General features: G+C 40.9%; 1 protein-coding gene across 2 annotated transcripts in view; it reads left to right on the top strand.

Annotated features, from left to right (window-relative positions):
• The window catches only part of piezo1 (piezo type mechanosensitive ion channel component 1 (Er blood group)), a 125,831-nt gene that overhangs the window by 38,928 nt on the left and 65,516 nt on the right, over positions 1-21,387 (top strand). For both annotated transcript variants that reach the window (XM_083923231.1, XM_083923230.1), the window contains exons 2-6: positions 5,613-5,708; positions 11,099-11,264; positions 11,483-11,624; positions 15,753-15,990; positions 16,876-17,089. In XM_083923231.1, coding sequence (XP_083779357.1) covers positions 5,613-5,708; positions 11,099-11,264; positions 11,483-11,624; positions 15,753-15,990; positions 16,876-17,089 — 856 coding nt within the window. The remainder of the gene's footprint in view (positions 1-5,612; positions 5,709-11,098; positions 11,265-11,482; positions 11,625-15,752; positions 15,991-16,875; positions 17,090-21,387) is intronic.

Raw genomic sequence — 21,387 nt, 5'->3', positions numbered from 1 at the left:
GCCGCGGGGCTTCACCTGCTCCCAGCTATGATGGCGCTGATACGGAGGAAGAGGAGGAACCGGTTAACCTGGTGACGATCCTGAAAGTGCTAAGAGGCGTTGGGAATGAGGTGAAAGAATTTCGAAAGGACACAAAAATACAACTACAAGACATCAGAGGTGAGCTGGACAAAACAAACGCGAGGCTCAACGAGGTGGAAGACAGGGTCGCCGGGCATGAAGATAAGCTCCAAAACACAGACGAGATACTGGCTGAGATGATAACATCACAGGAAAAACTTCAGATGAAGCTGACAGCGATGGAGGCCTACTCGAGAAGGGAGACACTCAGACTGTACGGAGTCCCGGAGGGAGCGGAGTCGGGGTCACAATCTATGAGCCAGTTCGTGGAGAAGCTACTCCGAGAGAATTTAAACATCCCCCCGCTAACAGCACTACAGATCCAGAGGGCGCACAGAGCGTTAGCTCCCCTCCCACCAAGCGGCTCCCAGCCCAGATCGATCCTGTTAAAGTTTCTGTGCTTCACTGTTAAAGAAGAAGTGCTCAGGCTGGCCTGGGAGAAGAAAGGCTTCACATGGAACAACAACAAGATAAACCTCGATCACGACTACCCCCCGGAGATCATGGCCATGAGGAAGGAATACACGGAGACGCGGAGGATCCTGAAGGAGAAGAACCTGCGGTTCCGGACCCTCTACCCAGCCCGCCTTAAAGTGTTCTTCGAGGAAGGAGTGAAAATCTACAACTCGGTGGAGGAGGCGACGGCGGACCTGGCGAGCCGGGGGCTTCCGGTGAGAGTGATTAAGCCACCGACGACCCCCAGAGAGAAACTACAGAGATGGGCTTCGTGGCGGGGGGCGGGGGACCGGCGCCCGCGGCAGAACCGAGGAGCTGCAGAATACAAGGAGAGACTGCAAGTATTTAGGCGAGATGAGAGTTAATGTTAAGACATGATTGTGATTTGGACGTCATGGTAAGAACTTAATTAATGTCGAGCCAATGTGGGTGGGGACTCTCTTTTTTGAGGACGTCATCACAATGGAAGGCCCCCTATCTCAGGGAGTAAGTAGGGGTATTCCTTCAAAGACCAAGGGCAGCAGTGGAAGAGCGTCACTGCTGGAAGTTCGGTTAGGAGCTTTTTTGCTTCAGTTACACACCACTTCTGTTCGTTCTACGTTTGTTCGCTCGTTGTTGTTGTGTTTTTTGTTTGTATTTCTTTCTTTTGTTTTTGGGGGGGGGGGTGCCAGCCGCAGTTGGGGAATATTTTGCTGTCAGTTAATACAAAAACATGCAATCTGAACCAGTGAAAATTATTTCATTTAACGTAAATGGGGTTTTGAATACGATCAAGATGAACAAGATTCTATCTAAATTAAAGAAAGAAAGAGCCCAGATTGCATTACTCCAGGAGACACACATGAACCAAACAGATCATTTGAGGTTAAAGAGAAAGGGTTTTAAATATGTATTTTCATCAGCTGTCAAATCCAAACATAAGAGGGGAGTGGCAATACTTATCTCTGGTGGACTTAACTATGAACATGTCTCAGAAATCGGTGATGAGGAAGGCAGATTTGTCAGGGTAACAGGTAGGATAGAGGGATCTGAAATTACAATACTAAATGTATACGCTCCACCTGGGAGTGATTGGGTATTCTATAGGAATATTTTTGATTTAATGGTGGACTCTCAGGGCACGGTTGTCTGCGGGGGGGACTTTAATTTTAGACTTAATCCTAAACTAGACTCATCCAACCCGACGAGCCAAACTAACCCACTCATAAGGAAAATCAACTCCTATCTGGTAGAAATGGGGATTATAGACGTGTGGCGAGAGCTGTGCCCGTCCACCAGAGATTATACTCATTATTCTGGCTCATTTAAAGTATACGCTAGGCTGGATTACTTCTTTATGTTCAAGGTGGATAGCTTTAAGATTAAAGATTGTGATATATTAACAAGGGATTTATCGGATCACAGTCCTATCTGTATGTCTTTGCAAGTGGCTAGGAAAAAACGAAACTCCTTATGGAAACTCAACTCAAATATATTCAATGACCCTGCCATAGTCTCCGAAATAAAGGAAGAAATAAAAGGATTTTTAGAAATCAATGACACAGGTGAGGTATCAACAATTATTATTTGGGACACACTTAAAGCGGTACTGAGAGGCAAATTAATTTCTATTACCTCTCACCTAAAAAGAACCAAAGGGCAGGAACTAGTAGATCTTCAGACAAGGCTAAAACGGAAACAACAAGAAGACTCTAACAACCCAAACCTTACTGTAAAGCAGGAAATTAGGAAACTACAGGCAGAAATCAACAATGTTTATACACAGGAGGTCCAGAGGAATTTAATTTTCCTGAAACAGAAGTATTATGAGATAGGAGGGAAATCAGCAAAATACTTAGCATACAAACTACGGAAGCAACAGGAGGAAAGCACTATTTATAAAATTAAGAACCCTAAAACTCATATACTAGAAACCAAATTGGAAAGGATTCAGGAATGTTTTGAGTCCTTTTATAGAGATCTTTACACTCAACCTGACGCCCCTGGGGAAGATTGTTTTGAAGGCTTTCTCAGCCACTTGAACCTACCTTCACTTTCAGACTCTGAAAATGACAATTTATTAAAACCGATTTCGACAGAGGAAATTAATGCTGCTATCACCAGACTAAAACCAGGCAAGGCAGTGGGGCCGGACGGGTACAACTCTCAGTGGTATCGCATCCTTAGGTCAGAACTAGTTCCACTATTGGCAAAGACGTTTAACTACGTCCTGCAGAAGGGAGAAATCCCCCCTTCCTGGAGGGAGGCCTCTATCTCAGTTATCCCAAAAGAGGGGAAAGATAAACGAGAATGTGGGAATTATCGACCAATTAGTGTCCTCAACTTAGATTATAAACTATTTACTTCTATTCTTGCCCGCAGATTGGAACACCTGCTACCTGAACTCATTAACTTAGACCAGACCGGTTTTATACACCACAGACAAACAACTGATAACATAAGAAGAGTACTACACATCCTTGGACAGATACAAATTGACAAATCTCAAGTAATTATAGGGAGTTTAGACGCTGAGAAAGCTTTTGATTCCGTCAGATGGGCATTTCTATTCAAGGTACTGGGGAAATTTGGATTCCAGGATAGGTTTATCAAAGTAATCCAGGCGCTGTATGACAGACCTTCAGCCCGCATCAAGGTCAACGGTAATCTATCAGAGGCCTTTACTCTAAAACGAGGGTGTAGGCAGGGCTGTGCAATCTCGCCCCTCCTTTTCAACATATTTATAGAAATATTAGGCCAATTAATTAGACAAAATCAAAATATTAAGGGTATTATATTATCAGGTGTTGAACATAAGGTAGCAATGTTCGCTGATGACGTGCTGGTCTGCCTGGGGGAACCAGAGAGGTCATTTAGTGAATTGATGGCTACTTTGAATGATTTTGGCAAGCTATCTGGCTACAAAGTCAACATTTCAAAAACCCAGGTGATGACTCTTAATTTTTTAGCTCCTGTGTCTCTACGTAAGAAATTCAAGCTAAATTGGGAAAATGAAAATATTAAATACCTAGGAATACATCTGACTAAAGACCTCGCCGGGCTTTTCAGAGCAAACTATGAGCCAATATCTGCAAGTATAAAAGCAGACCTACATACGTAGATGGAACCTGGTCCCCTTCCTGAGTCTTAGTGCGAGGATTAGTGCAATTAAAATGAATGTGTTACCACGTTTACTTTACCTGTTTAGGAATTTGCCTATAGAGGTGGGTGAAAATCAATTTAGGGAGTGGGACAAGTGGATCTCCAGATTTATCTGGCAGGACCGGAAGCCAAGGATTAAATATGCCACTCTCCAACTCGCTAAGGGAAGAGGAGGGTTGGGTCTCCCCTGCCTAAGGAATTATTACAATGCCGCACAGATAGCTCCCCTCCTATATTGGTGCAATGAAACATACAAAGCTAAATGGAAGGAGCTGGAGTCCAACCTATCAAGCCAGTTCCCCATCCAAGCTGTAATTGCGGACCAAGGTTTAATATGTCATTTGGAAAAGCTAGGGAACCCCTGGTTGAGCCACACCCTCCGAGTCTGGCAGAAGGTGACTAGTATCTGTGGGATACAGAGAATGTTGAGACTATTCAGATGGTTTGCTTTTGATTCGGATTTTACTCCCAACAGACACGATTCCAGCTTTAAATCATGGACAATATATGGGCTTACAACATTTATTTCACTTACTCAAAAAAACATTGTGTGCAGCTTTGATACCTTGCGGGACAAACATGGCTTAGCACGGATCGAATTTCACAGATACCTTCAATTGCGCTCCTACATTGACCATGAATGTAAATTAACTAATTTCTCAAAAGTTGAATTAGAATTTTTCCACATTCTGAAAAATGCTATGACCAAGATCCCTTCCAATTCTATTTCAAAGCTATACACAACGCTTTCCAATGCTAACAATAACAACACTCAATACATTAAAAATAAATGGGAAGCAGAATCAGGGATTGAGATTTCTGAGGAGGCTTGGGATAATATCTGGTCCTTTCAATGGACAACATCCAGCTCTATGGACTGGAGAGAACACTGCTGGAAGAATATTATTAGATTTTTCAAAACACCGTATCAGGAGAGGTATAAAGGTGTAACAATGCCGTGCTGGAGGCAGTGTGGCTCGGTTGTTGCCAACCACTACCATATCTTCTGGGACTGCCCCAAGTTAAAAGCCTTCTGGAGGGATATACAGGTTTCTTTAAGCGCAGTCTTTAACACTCATATTCCCCTGAGCTTTGATGTCTTGTACCTGGGTCATGGTCTTGTTCTCCAAGGCAGGAGAGAGATAAAGCTGCTGCAAATTCTCTTGGTGGCAAGTAAGAAATCAGTTACAAGAAGATGGTTGAGCCCGATCCCGCCTACTCAAGATGACTGGATTGGAATTATCCTGGAGATATATAGAATGGAAAAATTGACATACCAAATAAGACTTCAAAAGGACAAATTTGACCAAACCTGGAACAACTGGATTTCGTTCATTGCCCCCATGAGAGCAGACTTTATTTGATTTCATTGGTAACAATGCTCTACTATTCGCTCGTTTAATTTATGACTTGTTTCTGAAGATTATTTATATGACACTGACGGCTGGGGTCCCCCCCCCCATGGGTTTTATATTGTTCTGTATATAAAACAAAAACTGGAGTGGCATTTATTTCTGCTTTACTGTAGTTACCATGTGGATGTATTTTACTGTCCATTCCAAATAAAGATACAATTTAAAAAAAAAGAAAAACATAAATCCTCCGGATGTATTCATTAATTAAGTCATATACCAAAACCCATTTAAATTGAAAAATGTTGCTTCTTAAGTCAAATATTGATATGTGATTAATTAATTACAAAGCCTCTAATGAATTAGATTAATATTTTTAATCGTGTCCCACCATTTTATACCACAATAAGATATCTCTCTCAAGACCAAGCGTCATTTGTTTTTCACGCAAGGCCCTCAGCCAACAGGTCATACATGTTAGAATCCCTTCATGTCTCTCCTAATGCATGCTGTTCTTTGACTCCGGTATTTCTGTCTTTGCAGCTTGTCTTTTTCGCTACAACATCCTGTCTCTGATTCACTTCCTCTACCTGCTGCTGCTGCCGTGGTTCCTGTGTCCCAACAAGCACACAATCAGAGGTAAGACCATCTGTGTTTGTCAGATTTTTTATGGCAGTTTGCGCCTAATTATTTTCCCTCAGACCCTGAGTTAGTCCAACAACTGTTGATATCAGCAATGAAAAAATACATTTGTATCTTTACATGAGTATATCTGATTTTGAAGTTAATTTGCATATCAAAACTATTTACATAATCCCAGCCAATCACCTTAGATTCATTCATTCCTATTCACCCGACAATGATCTTGTTAGATTTACTCTGTTCCAATATAAGTGTGATGTGGGAGAGCCCATATTGCCCATCATGTCTAGTACTGGACAAAACAGTTTTGTTGTTTCTTGAGCCCAGCTGCATTTGGCAACAAAGGCTGGAATTCTGATTCACCTGTGTTGAATGACACTAAATGATAGACATCATTGAGACCGTGAGAAATTGATTTTATTATAAAATATAATGAAATAATAATAAAAAGAGTAGAGAAATGCTGAATGCAAGTTGATTCTACTTGCAAATCTAAGGAGTTTGTAGAAAGACTGTTGTTTGATCTACATGTAAAAATTAAGTTTTATTTTTCACACACACACACACACACACACACACAAACACACACACACACACACACATATATATATATATATATATATATATATATATATACTGTATATATATATATATATATATATATATGTATATAAAGTAATTAGCTCTCAGTGAGGTTATTATTCCCACGGCCACTGCGTCCCATGTTTCGAGTGAGTAGTTTAGATTTAATAGCACTAATGGGGATCTAGCTAGCTTCTTTTTAAGCATTATGACTGTAGCTACTCCTTTATATTTATCTTACAGCCCTTTGCACAGATGACTGGTGAACAATTTCCACCTAACTAACTATGTAGGTACGTACCATTGAGTTTATGGTCAATATCTTGTCTCTTGTTGCCTATAAGGTTGTCAGCTAGTATGGAAAGAAAAGGTTGAAATGGTGTTTTATGGTGCACATTCTGTAACAGATAGCATAGCCCAAAAAACAACAACCTCTAATTATGCTCATTAGGTCAAGATTAACTTTTGTAGGGTGGAATTTGTCTTGGGCACTTTACTCATGCTGCATCCATGAAAAACAACAAATACAACATGATACAAATACAATACAACAAAATGTGTTACATCTTGGTACCAATAAGGTGAGTCAAATGCCCATGCATGAATTAGAAAGTCGACTATTGCTGTGTTTGGCCCAATAACAGGTTGGTGTAGATAAAGATAAATTGTATAACCATAATTAAGAAAAACATTTTGCTCCTTACTTTTTACCAATGAGAGCAAGTCACATCTTCATGTTTAATGAATTATAATTATGTGTTTGGCCCCATATTTACTCTAACGTCACATTGTAGAAGGGTTAAAATAACCATCTCTAGCATCGTGTGAAAGCCCAAGTATTGACACCTTTGCAGTATGCAAGTTTTGCACGGTGTCTACATTCTAGCATCTACCCGGGAACATGGACAGCTAGCTAAAAGAAAAGGGGAGGCTAACAAATGGCTTGCTATTTATGATGGCCTTCAAACTGTCCTGGTATTCAGAGTGAGAGCAGTGGGGAGTTCCTCTAAGGAAAACCCACTGGCATGCCAAGACCTTGACACTTGCACACATACACGCTCACATAAGCACATACGGGGGGGGGGATTCAAGTTACTAATACAGCGGCACTGTTGGGCTCTGAGGAGACATAAGATAGAGTTTAAATCAGAGCTAGAGATGACATAACTACTGGCATGTGTTCAAATATGCAATTATACTGTTGTCATCAGACTTCATGAAAATGACATGAGAGATTGTGGCAAAACAGGACATGGACATAAAAAAACTGGCTGAAGTTGTGACAGTTATACATCATGCGATAGAGTCCTGTTGGACTTTTTAGGAGAGGATTGAGGATGGTGCTATCAAACGGTTTTTAACTTTCTTACTTTAGATTTAGATTTATTTAGATTATCTTATATCGCCCTTGTGAGAGGTAAAATACCTGGGTCTCACACCAGCTAGTTGGACCAGTCCCAGCCTGGTCAGATGCGTACATGAACTGATGAAGCCTCTTGGATGAGAGGTGAAACGTCTTCCTAGACAAACAACCAAGTCCAGTTGCTTCTGACTGAAATTGATTTTTGGGGTCCTTGACACTGAACCCCAAATTGGTCCTGATGGTCGGTCGATTAGTGTGTGTGACTGGATGAATGAGAGGCTAAACTGTGAGGTGCTTTGGCTGAAACCACTACAGTCCATTTACCACATAACAAATACATCAATTCTGGTAAACTATGACATTGTTTATTGGTAGTGTTTTCTCAGGGTCTACTTACATTTGTCCCAGTTGCTCTGTGCAATGCGTTGGCATGATTTCCCCCCCTCCCCCCTCCCCCATGGCCCTGGCACAGCCTGCACTCACATTACTTCAAATAATCCAGGCTGCAGCGCAATTGCTTCTTCCTTATACTGTACGTCAGAGTACATCAGAGTTATGGCTAGCTTTGCATTCCATTTGAAACTTAACTTGTAAACAATTGACTCATTTATTTTAAGAAATAGCATATATGTATGCTGTTGCCAGTGCCCCTTGTGGGGAAAACGTGCAACTACACCGTTGAGCACATAAAACATTCCCTTAATGCACGAGGCTCACTGCCAGAACAATTAGATTGATAGATTTACTTTGTTTCTTGGAAATCTACTGTTGAAATTATGTATATTAAAGAATATCAAATCAAATAACTAAACTTAAACCTCTGACTGGAAGAATGCACACAAAACTTACTATTTTGCCATTTGTCTTTCTATTTTTTTCCCTTTGCATATCATCAAAGAAAGTAGATGGTGAAGTCCCTTTGTTCATCTTAACCATGGATGTATTATGCTAATGCCAACCACTGCCACTGCCATCGTTCCCTTCTCCCTTCTCACTCACTGTCCGTAGTATCTGCTCTGTAAGTCTGCTGCACTGTCATTAGTCAGAAGTCGGGTTGTGGGTTGAATAAATTTCACGCCTGTCATTCACTACACTGAACAAAATGCATTGAAGCTGATTCTACTGTGTTTGGGCTGTAAGAAGGTTTGCTAATGTCAAACAACTGGCACCCACCACAGCAGAATCTACACATGCTGGGTTTCTGTTATACATTGTGCAGTGGTGGCCCTTAAGCAGACCTAAGGTTGACAGCTTTCCTGTGTATTGGCAACAGTTTGCTGATCCAGTAGGGAGTCAGACTCAGGGCTGTCCGGGATAAAACCCCGGTGCTAGGGTTTAGGAGCGGAGGCACAGCATTTGTGGAGGGATCCAGTCGCTTCTCGTTGTGTCACACTTAAATCCACCTCAAAACCAACGCTGATTGGTTCGGTCGCTTAGCAAACAGCTCCAAATTTTCTCTGTCACACGTTACCAGACTGATCAGAGAGTGAAATACAATGGGGCTTAGAGATCAGGATGGTCTCACAAGGCTATCTATGTTCCCCGGTCGGTTATTTTTTCCACAATCAGTGCCGAATTCCACGGCAAATAGGCCATGTAAACTCTAACCCTACCCACTAACCCTGACCCTAACTGTAACCTCTAACCCTAACAAAATGGTAAACTAAATCAGCGGAGGCAGAGGCTTATGCGACCGGGGAACATAGGGATGACCCCTCTGTGGACTGTCTTGCGTGGTATAACAAAACCCTTTCCCTCCAAATCTGATGAAAATCCGAGAAGAAACACTGACATATTTAAATATAATGTAGTTTTAGCTGGCTAATTCTATCTTGCTCACCAATATTGACAAATTGTTAGCTAGTTGACATAGCCAAATTTGAAATATATCAGACCAAAATTCATCAAGATTCGGGCACGTCCAGAACATGTGTGTGTGGTCAGCTGGGGACTGCTTACAGTGGTTACAAGCATCACTGTGACTAGGGTATATCTTAGCCAATTAGCGTTGGTGAAATGGGCTCTATGGAGCACCTTCCACTGTAATAGGCCGTGCCTAGCACAAGTTTCAGAATGTCCCTCCACTGATCATCAGAAATGTCTATCCCCAAATCCTTTTCCCCCATGAATTCTTAGATGATGCAGTGGGGACTGGGCTCAGAAGAGCAATCTTATTATAAATGACAGATATCAGTCTTTTGTGTTGTACGTTGAGAGAAAGGAATTGGTCCATCTCAACTTCAGGGGGGCGGTTAAGAAAATGCGGGAATTGCTTTTGGATAAAATGTGTTGAAGGTACCGAAAAAGTGGGTATAAGGCAGGCTGTATTTGTCCAACATAGATACAAAAGACGCAAAACACCTTCATCATACAGCTCATTAAGCGTTTTGAGGCCCTTATCTGACCATATGTGGAATGTAGGGTTGGTGTAGGAAGGGAGAAACGCATAATTATTTAAAACTGGGGCAAGGATCGAAGCCCTCTGCAAGCCGTACTGCTTATTGAACTGGATCCAAATTTGAATGGTATTAACGACAACCGGATTAGATGAGACCTTGTAGGCAGTTATGGGGAGCTGTGAGCAAATCGTAGAGTGCAAAGAGCAGCAGGAAGATGTTATCTCAGTATGAGCCCAGGGTGGGCAGACGTCTGTGACTCCACCGCGGAGCCAATAAAAAAGTTTGATAATTTTGCAAGCCCAGACGTAGTGGCGGAAATTAGGGAGTGCTTGTCCCCCTTCAGGTTTAGGGAGTTGAGGAATGTTTTTTGATACAGGCTGGTTTATTCTGCCATATAAAAGTTTTATGCTGTTGGTCCAGATTAGTAAAAAATGTTTTGTTCAGACAAATTTGGAGGTGTTGAAACAACAGCAACTTTTGGTAAAATGACCATCTTGTCCATCAGTGTCCGATCCATGGGAGAATATGATGTTGAGCAGCCTTCTGGTGTTGAAGAATGGATGTCTCCCTGATATGAAGCCTGTCTGGTCTAGTGAATACATCTTTAAAATAAAAAACATTACTCATAAAGGAGGAAACTGTGCATTGTTGGGGACTGTTTTGGAGGTGTCTTAATCCTCATATGGTGCTCCTGTGAGTTTCTGGGGCAGCAGAGTGGTGTGTGTTGGTTGGAGGAAAATACCGAATACAACCAGGCAGCTTAACCTTTAAGTTTCTGTTTGAGTTTCACTTATGATGGAGCTACACTGGTGGATTCGAAATGCTTCCAGTCTTTGTGCTAAACTAGAAATAACAAACCCCATTTTCTCATCTGACTTTAGATGGTTAACAAGATGATTAATGATTAAGAAAATTCTCTCATTTTTACTTTGTATTGGTGTGAAATGTAATAATTTGTTTTGTTGTTTTTTTACTGTACATTGAATTATATGTCCACAGGTTTGATCTCCATCCTCTGTCTGTCTTGTCTCTTTGTGTCCCAGGTCACACAGGTCGATTTATCAGAGCGGTATTCTGTACCAGTCTGCTCTTTGTCCTGGCTCATATCTGCTTCCAGACAGTACTGTACACATATCCTCCTCTCAGCATCGCCATCGGTGATAACTGTTCACAATGGGACACCATCACCAGACATATAGGACTGTCCAGGTATGTAAGTAGTGTAGCACCAGGTATTCATGCCACTGTCATTGATGTTTAGAGGACTGATTGGGGTAACGGGTGATGATATGAGACAACTGTGGTGGAGATTGGTAGAATATCTTAAAATATCAGAATGTAAGATTTTCAAAAGCATCTTCATATAGATGTTTGCAGATGGTAAAGTGTTTGATATTTGACCTATCGCATATGCATGTGTCTCGTAGGCTTCCCTTGGATGATCCTTGGAGTGTGTTACGCCTTCTGTGTCCTGACCTGGGTGTGTGTGTGGTAGCCTTGATAACAATCATCCTCTGCAGCAGATTGGTCAGGAACAGAGAAATGGTGGCTGCTGCCAACATTACATCGGTGAGTCACGCTTGTGTTTGAGTGTGGGCTGAAGGGGTCACTGTTGTAAGGATAACAACTGACAAAGTTTTTCATTATGATTTATCATGTGGAGGTGCTGTTTCGTGAAGACAGTTGAGCAGGCATACGATCAGTAAGCCTCATTCACATTATTCAGGTATTCTGAAGCAGGTTTGCACTTAACGTACCTTGTTTAAGCTCAAGATGTTTTATTTATTTATCATGTGCACAACAATAATGTCGTTGACACTAAAATCTTAGGTTTAAGGCTCCCAGCAACACTGCTAATGAAATATGTATAAAAAAGAATATATATATATATATATATATATATATATATATATATATCTATATATATACAAATATAGATATAGATATATATACACTTTATTTAACCAGGTAACCAAGAAAACATAAACAGTGTAACAGCAGTAAACACAAAGAATACACACAGACAAATACAACAGCTGACAAAGTAATGGCTAAGGATGTGTTCCCTAGCCATTACTTTTCTGCTTTTCTACAGTAGAGGAGAAGAGCTGTAGGTGTGCCCCCCAAACTGCTTTGGGGAGTCCCCTCTTAACCTACCATTGACTATGTTCAGACTGAGTCAAAGTCAAAGTTTGAATTGAATAAAAGTGCAAGTGAGCAACTAAGAGACATGTTGATGAAGCTGCGTGTCAGAAGTGAGCCGATGGATTGAGGCAGAGAAGAGTTATTTTCATTTAGTTTTATAGGAGTGTCTTTCCCCACTGCTGGGGTTGCCACTCTCTTATCATCAGATTCGTACGATATCTTGTGAAAAGTTGTGCACAAGAATTTGTACAGAATATTCTATTAATGCCGAGTGAGTCGAACGTGACGGTTACATTTAGGAAACAAAAGGTGTCAGTTAGGTTTAGGCATCAAAACAACTTGGTTGAGATTAGAAAAAGGTTGTGGTTCAGCTTAGTACTTCAGGGAAACAAACACCGGAAAAGGTTCTGTGTTTTGGGATCCATCCGCCTCCCCGACCTGCCTCCCTACACAGAGATCAGTGATCTTATACTGTATCACCAGGTTATGGTCTGTTTCTTGGACAGTGTATATTATTTTTCCTGTTGTCCTAATTTGTCACTGATGTACAGAACAATCGTAAAATCGGACAGTCTACATTAAAGTTGCACTACGTAAAATTTCACAGAGTGAGTTAAAACAATGGTGATTGATCATATGACCCACTAATGAAAGCACTTGTTGTCTCTTTGCTGAGTATTCCAATATCTGTGTTTCTGTGGAGACATTCACTTCCTAGATGTAAATGAGCCGCCATGTTAGTGACGCTGCTGACAGTGTCAACGGTTATGCTGCGTTCACTTGAAATCCAAAATTGGGAACCTCAACTTCTGAGTCAGGCCTAGTAAGGGCAGACGTATAATAGGAATGTGTGTGCGTGTGTGTGTGTGTGTGTGTGTGTGTGTGTGTGTGTGTGTGTGTGTGTGTGTGTGTGTGTGTGTGTGTGTGTGTGTGTGTGTGTGTGTGTGTGTGTGTGTGTGTGTGTGTGTGTGTGTATGTGTGTGTGTGTGTGTGTGTGTGTGTGTGTGTGTATGTGTGAGTGTGTGTGTGTAGATTTAAGAGGGTAACATATAGGGGACGGACTGGAAGTAGAGAGGTGAATGTGTTTCCATGAAGTTTACAAAAGAGCAACAAAAAAAAAACAATAGTCAACACTCAGTGCCCATGAACGTGACAAGATGGAGGCTCTGAATGAACAGTTACATCTTACTGCCACAGAGGCGGCTAGAAACAAGGTATCAAATCTTTTGGATTACAACTTTAAAATGTTTAAAGGAGCTCTACTCAGTATGCACAACATTAGTTTAGCAGCAAATTACTATTTTCTATGTAAAGATATAGTGGAGTGATGGGGTAATGGCATCGTGCAGAGAATGAAGTCAGTCCGGCCACGTGTGCATGTGAGTGCATGTAAGCTCACGTTAGTGCACGTTAGTATCAGAAACAGAGGGTGGTGTTGGTTTTTGACGAGTTGCTTGGTTGAACTGTGTGTAGACAATTTCTTCAGTGTTTTGAGCTTTTTCCAGTTCAAAGTTCTCGGCTGTAATTTCTGGATTTTTAGTGGCAAACTTTGAAGTTCGGTTTATTTTCTATTTGAGTTTTGAAGTATTTGCATGTTTTTACCACTTGTACTGTTGCCCCATGGATTTTTGAAGCAGGCAGTTCTGATTTGCTCAATGATCATCTTTTTCATTTTTCTCAAAGCTTAAATCCAGAAAGTTGTTGGTGCACCACTGTGCAAAAACTGCTGTTTCTTCCTCAAAAGCACTAAGAGAAGCCTGCTTGGTGAGGGAAGCTGTTTTTAGGGAGCCAGGATAACCAGCGTCTACTTCCATAAATCTGGGATTATCCAGCGACAGGTGGAAATTATCCACGACCTGACCCCGGATAAGCGATTGAAGATGAGATGATGGGGTGGAAATTTAAGTGGAAAGGTGATACGAGCTGTTCAATTAGTGGCTAGCAACTGACCCTGTCCAGTCCGCCTGCTTTCCTCTGCTTTACACGTTTGAGCTGTTCTGGGAAATGCATCTTCACCGCTTAGAACTTTCAAAATGTTTCGACAACTGTGCATTGAGAAAAACTGTATGTGAAATATGTTGAGCCCACAGACAGCTTTCAGCAGCTCTGCAGTTCCCTTCAGCACTCCACAGCTTTTTGGCTCACACTCATACTTACACATCCAGCAGACACTGAGCAACATTATCATCCCATTGGAGTCATCGCTATCGTTTTAGCTCTAGTTTGATCTCCAAAACCGCCAGTGAGCAATATCTGTCTTCACTGTAGTAGTGTACAGTAAAAGCGTAAAGTTGGTTCCTAGAGCTTGTAAACTTATGCAGTACACTGTATTTCTGAAAACTGTTATGCATGATAAGGATAGTAAATTTTTAGATGCACTGGTATTCTCCCTTTAATGATTGGTCATAATTCAGAGTTGAGAGGGTCCCCCAGGCCAACTGCTTACCTCTGTCTGACTGGATCCTTTTGCACTGCAGTGAAGTCAGTGTTCGAGGAGGATGAGCTCCTGTGATATTCCTGTCTCAGTAATAAGAAATAGGAGATCTTTGCCACCTGTTACTCCATATCATGACAGTGATTTGCTACTACTTATCTATTTTGTGTGTTCAGGGATATTAGACTACTCTGTATTTACTTTGTAAATATGGGATAGAGCACAATCAGGAAAAGTGGTTTCTATTTTTATTTGTTGACCTATTTTGTAAGCGTGCTGAAACGATATAGCCTGAGTATTGCATCTGTAATATTTAACGGTGTGACAAGAAGCAGTACAGAAAAGTGTTACGATCTGTGTCTTTGGTTAGTGTAGCATTACTCTGCTGGGCTGCTGCCCTCGCCCAGATACAAAATATACACTGGAAATCAAGATTAGAGAACAAAGTATTCATTATTGATTTATCCTGAAATATTGTTATTTTTTTATTGTTCAGAATTTGATTGAATATCCACTGTGGCTACACCGTTGCTGTACTTTAGGGCCACTCCATGATTGATTGGCAGTTAGATGAACTATTGTGCATGTGATGACAAAACAGTGAAATCATTTTAACATACTTTGGAGAGTTTAACTATTCAACTGAGAAGAAATTAGTTTGATCACAAAGACCACAAGTTAATGTTGAAATTGCAGATTGTGCTCAGTCATTTGTCTAAATGTCAGGCGGCCTTTTCACTGCTGCAGCTATTCACTTCACCATATCTTTCTCACGATGTCATGGACTTTGTTTGTTTTCAGCAGATACAAATCTGTTACACAAAGCATTTATTCATACCTGACCTAATGACAGATTTCATTAAGAGGCTGACTGAGTCTGCAGAGTTTTTTCCCGGTTCTTCCGGTTAGGAGGTACTATTAGGTCTAAGGTGTGTCATAGATATACAGTATATATATAGGTATATATACAGCCTGAGCTACATCGAAATACATTGTTGTGAAGTCACTGCTCCTGCACTGTCTTAACTGAAGAAAACCTACACAACTGTAACTCAACTGCAACTGTGCTGTCCTTTAATAACTGTAATAACTTTATTTTTGTCATTTTCCCATTCAAGCTTGAAGATGATCCTACAGAGGGAAAAACAGATGATGAGGATGAGGAGGAGGAGGAGGAGGAGGAAGAGGCATCAGTAGATGAAGATGAAGAAGAAAGGTCATTACCTGGTGACCCTGAAGAGGAGGTTTCCACAGCAACCAGAGCCAAGCAGCTTGCTGAGCGTCTCAAGGCCAAAGCCCGTAAAGCTCTACGGGACCTGGGGAGAATCTTGGCCATCAGCCTGCTGGCATTGGCCGGTAGGATCTGTATTACCTTCACAACATTTCAGCAATATTTCACACATAAAGAAGAATCTGAAAAAAGTCAGCATAGTCCAGGGGTGTGAGTTATAAAAGGCTCCAGACTAAAAGTGTGCGTGCAACAAAAGCTGAAAATGATAAATGTAAAAAAAAATGTAAAAGGCAAACTACTGTATATGAATTTCATCCCTCCTATTTAAGTGTGTATGGCAGCATGTGATGGTGAGACAGTGCCGAGGAAATATTGATCAAAATTGTTGTAAGAGCACCAAGATGATACGGTACAATGAGCATTTATGCATTTTTGCTAACAGTTAGTGTGTTAATGCAAGGGAAGATACTGATGTGCCACCAGTAGTGTACCTTAAAGTGTAATTTCGGCGTAAAATCATCCCAGGGTGTTTTACATACATCAAATGAGCCATCGAGATAGTTGTCTCTCTGAGATTTCTCCGTAAATAGTTGTTGCAAGAAAAAAAACTGCCTCGATGGCTTATTTGATGAGTGTAGACCAGGGGATGATTTTATGCCGGGATTTCACTTTAACAGTCAAAACCGAACGAAACCTCCAGAATGGAAGATAACGGAGCGACAGAGGGCAGAGCATGTGCCGACTCAGGTCATTATTGGATGAATACATTGTATTTGTCAGTGAAAAGGAGAACTTCCTGCAAAATTCAATGTGAAAAAATACAGCTTTGGAGCTATTACAAGACATATCTTCCCCCAGCTTCAGTCTTGTTTCTGAGCTAGGCAAACAGGTCTCAAACATACAGTATCACTAAATAACATCACATTCCAGGGAGTTCACTGGTCTGACAGCAACCATTTCTGTCTGTATACTGACTGTTTGCTTCTGCCCTCTCTTCCTTTTCCTCCCAGGCATCACACTGCCCTCTGCCTTCTCAGCCATCTACTTCCTGCTTTTCATTGGCGTGTGCACGTGGTGGGCGTGCCACTTTCCCATCAGTCACCTTGGTTTCAATGCACTGTGTGTGATGGTGGGCTTCTTCACTGCTGGCCACATGGTTTGTCTGTACTTGTACCAGAGTCTGCTGGCCCAGGCCCTGTTCCCCCCACACAGTCTGTGGGCAAGGTAAGGCTGTAGCACACTGCACATGAAAACCAGGATATGTTTCAATCCAAATGATTTTATTAATAATAATAATAATAATAATAATAATGAGTAATAGTATGCTATATAAGGTAAATTAGTTAAATCATAGTTTTCTCATTTTAATGAATGATTAAAAATAAATGATTATAAAACAATTTGTCCCCATGAAGCAACAAACAAATGAATATATGGATATGTCACTCCAAATATGCACATGACACCAAAGGCTGTATTTCCCTGCAGCAATACACAGACACCAACCGAGGTCTCAACTCCTGGCTCAGTGCATTTGGGTGTGACCAGCACATTCTTGCAATTTTGGTGACAGTGGGGGCCACATGCACACCTCATGCAGACTTCAGAACAGGCATGCAAACAGCTTTAGCTTAGATAGATGTGGGTGATGTGATAAGGAGGAAATATTATATATATATATATATATATATATATATATATATATATATATATATATTAAAACAGTGTTTTAAGGATGTTTGTCAAGTTCACTGGTTGTTATTATGTCTCAGGAATTCACAGCATCCTTTAAAATCTGAAAGGCAAATTTAAGAACTTGATTTTTAAATTGTTTACACAGAATTAATTCCATCATTCTTTTATATCAGTAACAGTACATTTGAGCATCATCTCCTAGTTTAATGATGTTTTAATTCTGTTTCTGTCTGTTTCTACATGAGATGAATTAATCATTGATCATCCTTCTGACCTCTATTGATAATTAGGATTGAGATTTTACCACAGTGGTGGTTTGCAGAAATGTGCACTGAATTAGCGGTATAGCCACAGCCGTGTGTGTTGACACGTTGGAGAACCTCACCCATGCTACACAGCCGGTGAAATTGCACTTCTTTTGCCGTATTTCTCAGTGACAGGTCTAATGAGTGCCTGAATGGGGGTGCAAAAAAAAGAAAAAAAGAATGAAAAATAATTAAATAATGTGATTGGGATTAATAAAAAAGAATAAGGCATACGTGTAGCTATTTAAATCTGATGAGAAGAACGGGTATGCATAGTTCTGTCTTTGTGAAAACACACAGTTTCAGTTGTGAATCTACAGAGTTTTGTTTATCTAGCTCCAGGTGTTGGCACAAACCAGGCACAGCTCAGCACAACATGAAGAAGGACTGAAGAGCGTCCATTACTAGCTAGAGGAATACAGAGTAAGCAGGTAGAGTCAGGGCGAGCTCACCTCATCCCCTTTAGGGAAGAAAGTGTGGTCCCTGAAAGACCAGACTGGGTCACTTCTCCACTCTGGCACTAGAGAACAAGAACACTATGCGCCAAATCTATTGGACACAGTTAGTTCCCACAGGCTGCCACTATTATGAACAGTTAAAGGTTAATCTGGCGTGATATTCATCTTATGGTCTTTTTCGACACTTGCACACATCAAATAAGCCTTCGAGACAGTTTTTTCTGTGTATAAATGGAGAAATCCCGGGGAGTCGCTAACAGACTCTAACAGTCGGACGTGGCTAACACTGATTAGCTCGGGGCAGTACGGTGAAGGCATTAAAACGTCTTTTTTAACCACTAATACTGCTGAAAATAACAACAAACCTCTGCAGTAGCATAACTAGACTTAGACTTCCCTTCCCGGGATGAACTCCCGCAAGTAAATTGAGTTTCCAGCAGCTTAAAAAACACAAGGGAGGTATATATATATATATATATATATATATATATATATATATATATATATATATATATATATATATAAAGCAATAAACAGTAAACAATAAACTCTTAGTCAGATATATATGAGGTAGATGTAAGAATTAAGGTCAAATAGAATTCACAGAAAGTTAAATCAGATAAGTTAAATGTAGAGGAAATGTAAAAGATAAAAGATGTATGACTGTGTATGACAGAAATGAGCAGTAAGATTACAGTATTGCACTTAAGTGTTTGATAAAGTTATTGCACAAAGAAAAGAAGATAAGTATCCAGGTGTGTAAGAGTAGATTATTAATTGCACAGTGAGTGGCTCCCACTCCTTCCCTTCTGTCCTCTTTATTTCCTCCTCCCCCTGAGTGAGGAGTTGTAGAGTGTGATGGCCTGAGGGACAAAGGAGTTCTGGAGCCTGTTGGTCCTACACTTGGGCAGGAGCAGCCTTCCATTCAACAGGCTCCTCTGGTTGCTGATGACGGTGTGCAGGGGGTGGCTGGCATTGTCCATAATGTCCAGCAGTTTGTCCAGTGTCCTCCAGTTTCATGCTGACCACAGAGCCGGCCCGTCTGATCAGTATATCCAGTCTGGAGGTGTCCTGCTTGGATATGCTGCCCCCCAGCACACCACAGTGTAGAAGAGGACAGATTAGAAGAGTCCCTACAGAGAAAACAAACACCAACAACATAGTTAGTGAACCCAGAGTTCATTAAAAGAGTGTTTTAAGACTTACCTACTGGCTCTGGTGTGTAGTTTCTACGAATCGGTAGAAGGAGCATAAGAGAATGTGCGATTAGGAGACAAAGTGAACTTAAGAGAAAGTGAATGTTTATGTTAGAGCAGAGGAATGTGAGAAGAATGTGATTTGTGGACTGGTATGTGTGGAATGACCAGCTAGCAGCTGATGCTTTGTCACCTCAGCCTGTTCACTCTATCAGCTGATGCAGAAATGCTGAAAGATGAGCAGGCAGTGTAGCATTCCACGATTACATATGATCTCTCTCCCTCTCAGTTTCTCTCTCATCTATCATCACCACGGTTCTTGCCTGGTCTCTGTCAGGGAACTCAGCTGTCAGCAGACTGTGTGTGTGTGTGTGTGTGTGTGTGTGTGTGTGTGTGTGCTTATATTTCCACACTTAATATATATATATATAATATATATATACTTATATAATAATAATAAAATACACCCATGGGGTGTTTTAAGGGGTAAAGAATGAAAGCATTGCTTTTCCATAAAACATATATTTAGTCTGAATTAATATTTACATTTTTTTTTGAGGGGTTTGACAATGACTTTCTGTCCCGTTCTGTTTCTATGGTAGCAGCCAATAGCGTTTGGCGTTGCTGGTTGCCAGGGTTGTCTGTTGTTGCTACGTTAAATACTGTTGTAAATGAACTGATGAGTCCAAATGAGTGGTTCCCCTGTTTGATTCATCACTGACCTGGAGCAGGCTGATCTCTGACACACTCTGCAACAAACCTGGCAACCCGACTGCTGGAATTCTTTTTTGTTGTTGTGACCACGATCTTGAGACACTAGATGGAGGTGTTTTTCTCATCCTGCATATTCAACCTTTAATCTAACTCATCATTTTATTTGTGACTCACTTACAGTAGATGGAAAAATAAAATTTGAAAAAAAGTAATAATAAATTTGAACTTAACTGATCCAACCCTTGTGTTTGTGTGCAGGCTGTGCCATCCTATTTACTTGAAGGCTACATATAACTGATTCTTTATGAACATTTGTTTACATATATTTGATGTTATAACTGTGTTGATTCTACACAGAAAGAAGGGAAAAATCAGACAACGGAAGTATTTCGAATTAGTACACATAACAATTATCAACACAAACATGCACAGTAAGTGGCATATGAACTGCAGCAGTGAATGTAGCCAAACTGGTAAACGGTATCTTGGGTATTCTCTGGCAGACGGGTAGAAGTTTGCTGTTGTACAGAAAGTGCTGAAGTAAACCGGTATGTACAGGAAGTGGTGTCACCACAAGTTTCGGTTTTAATGTCTCCATCTGGATAGCTGGTACTAACAAAAGCCAAATGTCATAAATTCTAAATCACGGTGAACCAGACCTTTATTTTAACCCTAATGTCCCTCTTTCCTGGTTAATGCCACTTCAGTACTTCCTGTGTGTGTTTTTAATAAGTTATACATGTAGGCTAACGCGTGTAGTGCCTGTTCAGAGCGTGCCCAGTGCCGCTGCATACAGGTTTCTCTAGAACAGCTCTCAACACTGCATGTGCCAGGGTCCTGAGCAGTGCACCTGCCATGGCGTAGTCGTGAGCATATACCTCATTTGATGACAGCTTGTAATTGGGACTAGGCAATTTCAGATTATGAATACAAAATATAAATCAACTAAGGAATTGTGATGTAATATATTCAACTACTTAGCAGTATATACAATCATTAAAATGAGATCCACCTTTACCGCCTGCAACATTTAAGTGTAACTTCAGCCCCTGGTCTGAGCCTAACCTCCACCCCACTGCATCATTTTGTAAAATGCAACATAAGGGGCGGCCGGTGGCACAAAGTCCCCCCATGTAAAGAGGATGAAGGTCCTC

Source organism: Echiichthys vipera, assembly GCF_963691815.1.
Source record: "Echiichthys vipera genome assembly, chromosome: 11".
NCBI lineage: Eukaryota > Metazoa > Chordata > Actinopteri > Perciformes > Trachinidae > Echiichthys > Echiichthys vipera.
This window is presented reverse-complemented; position numbering and strand designations above follow the sequence as displayed.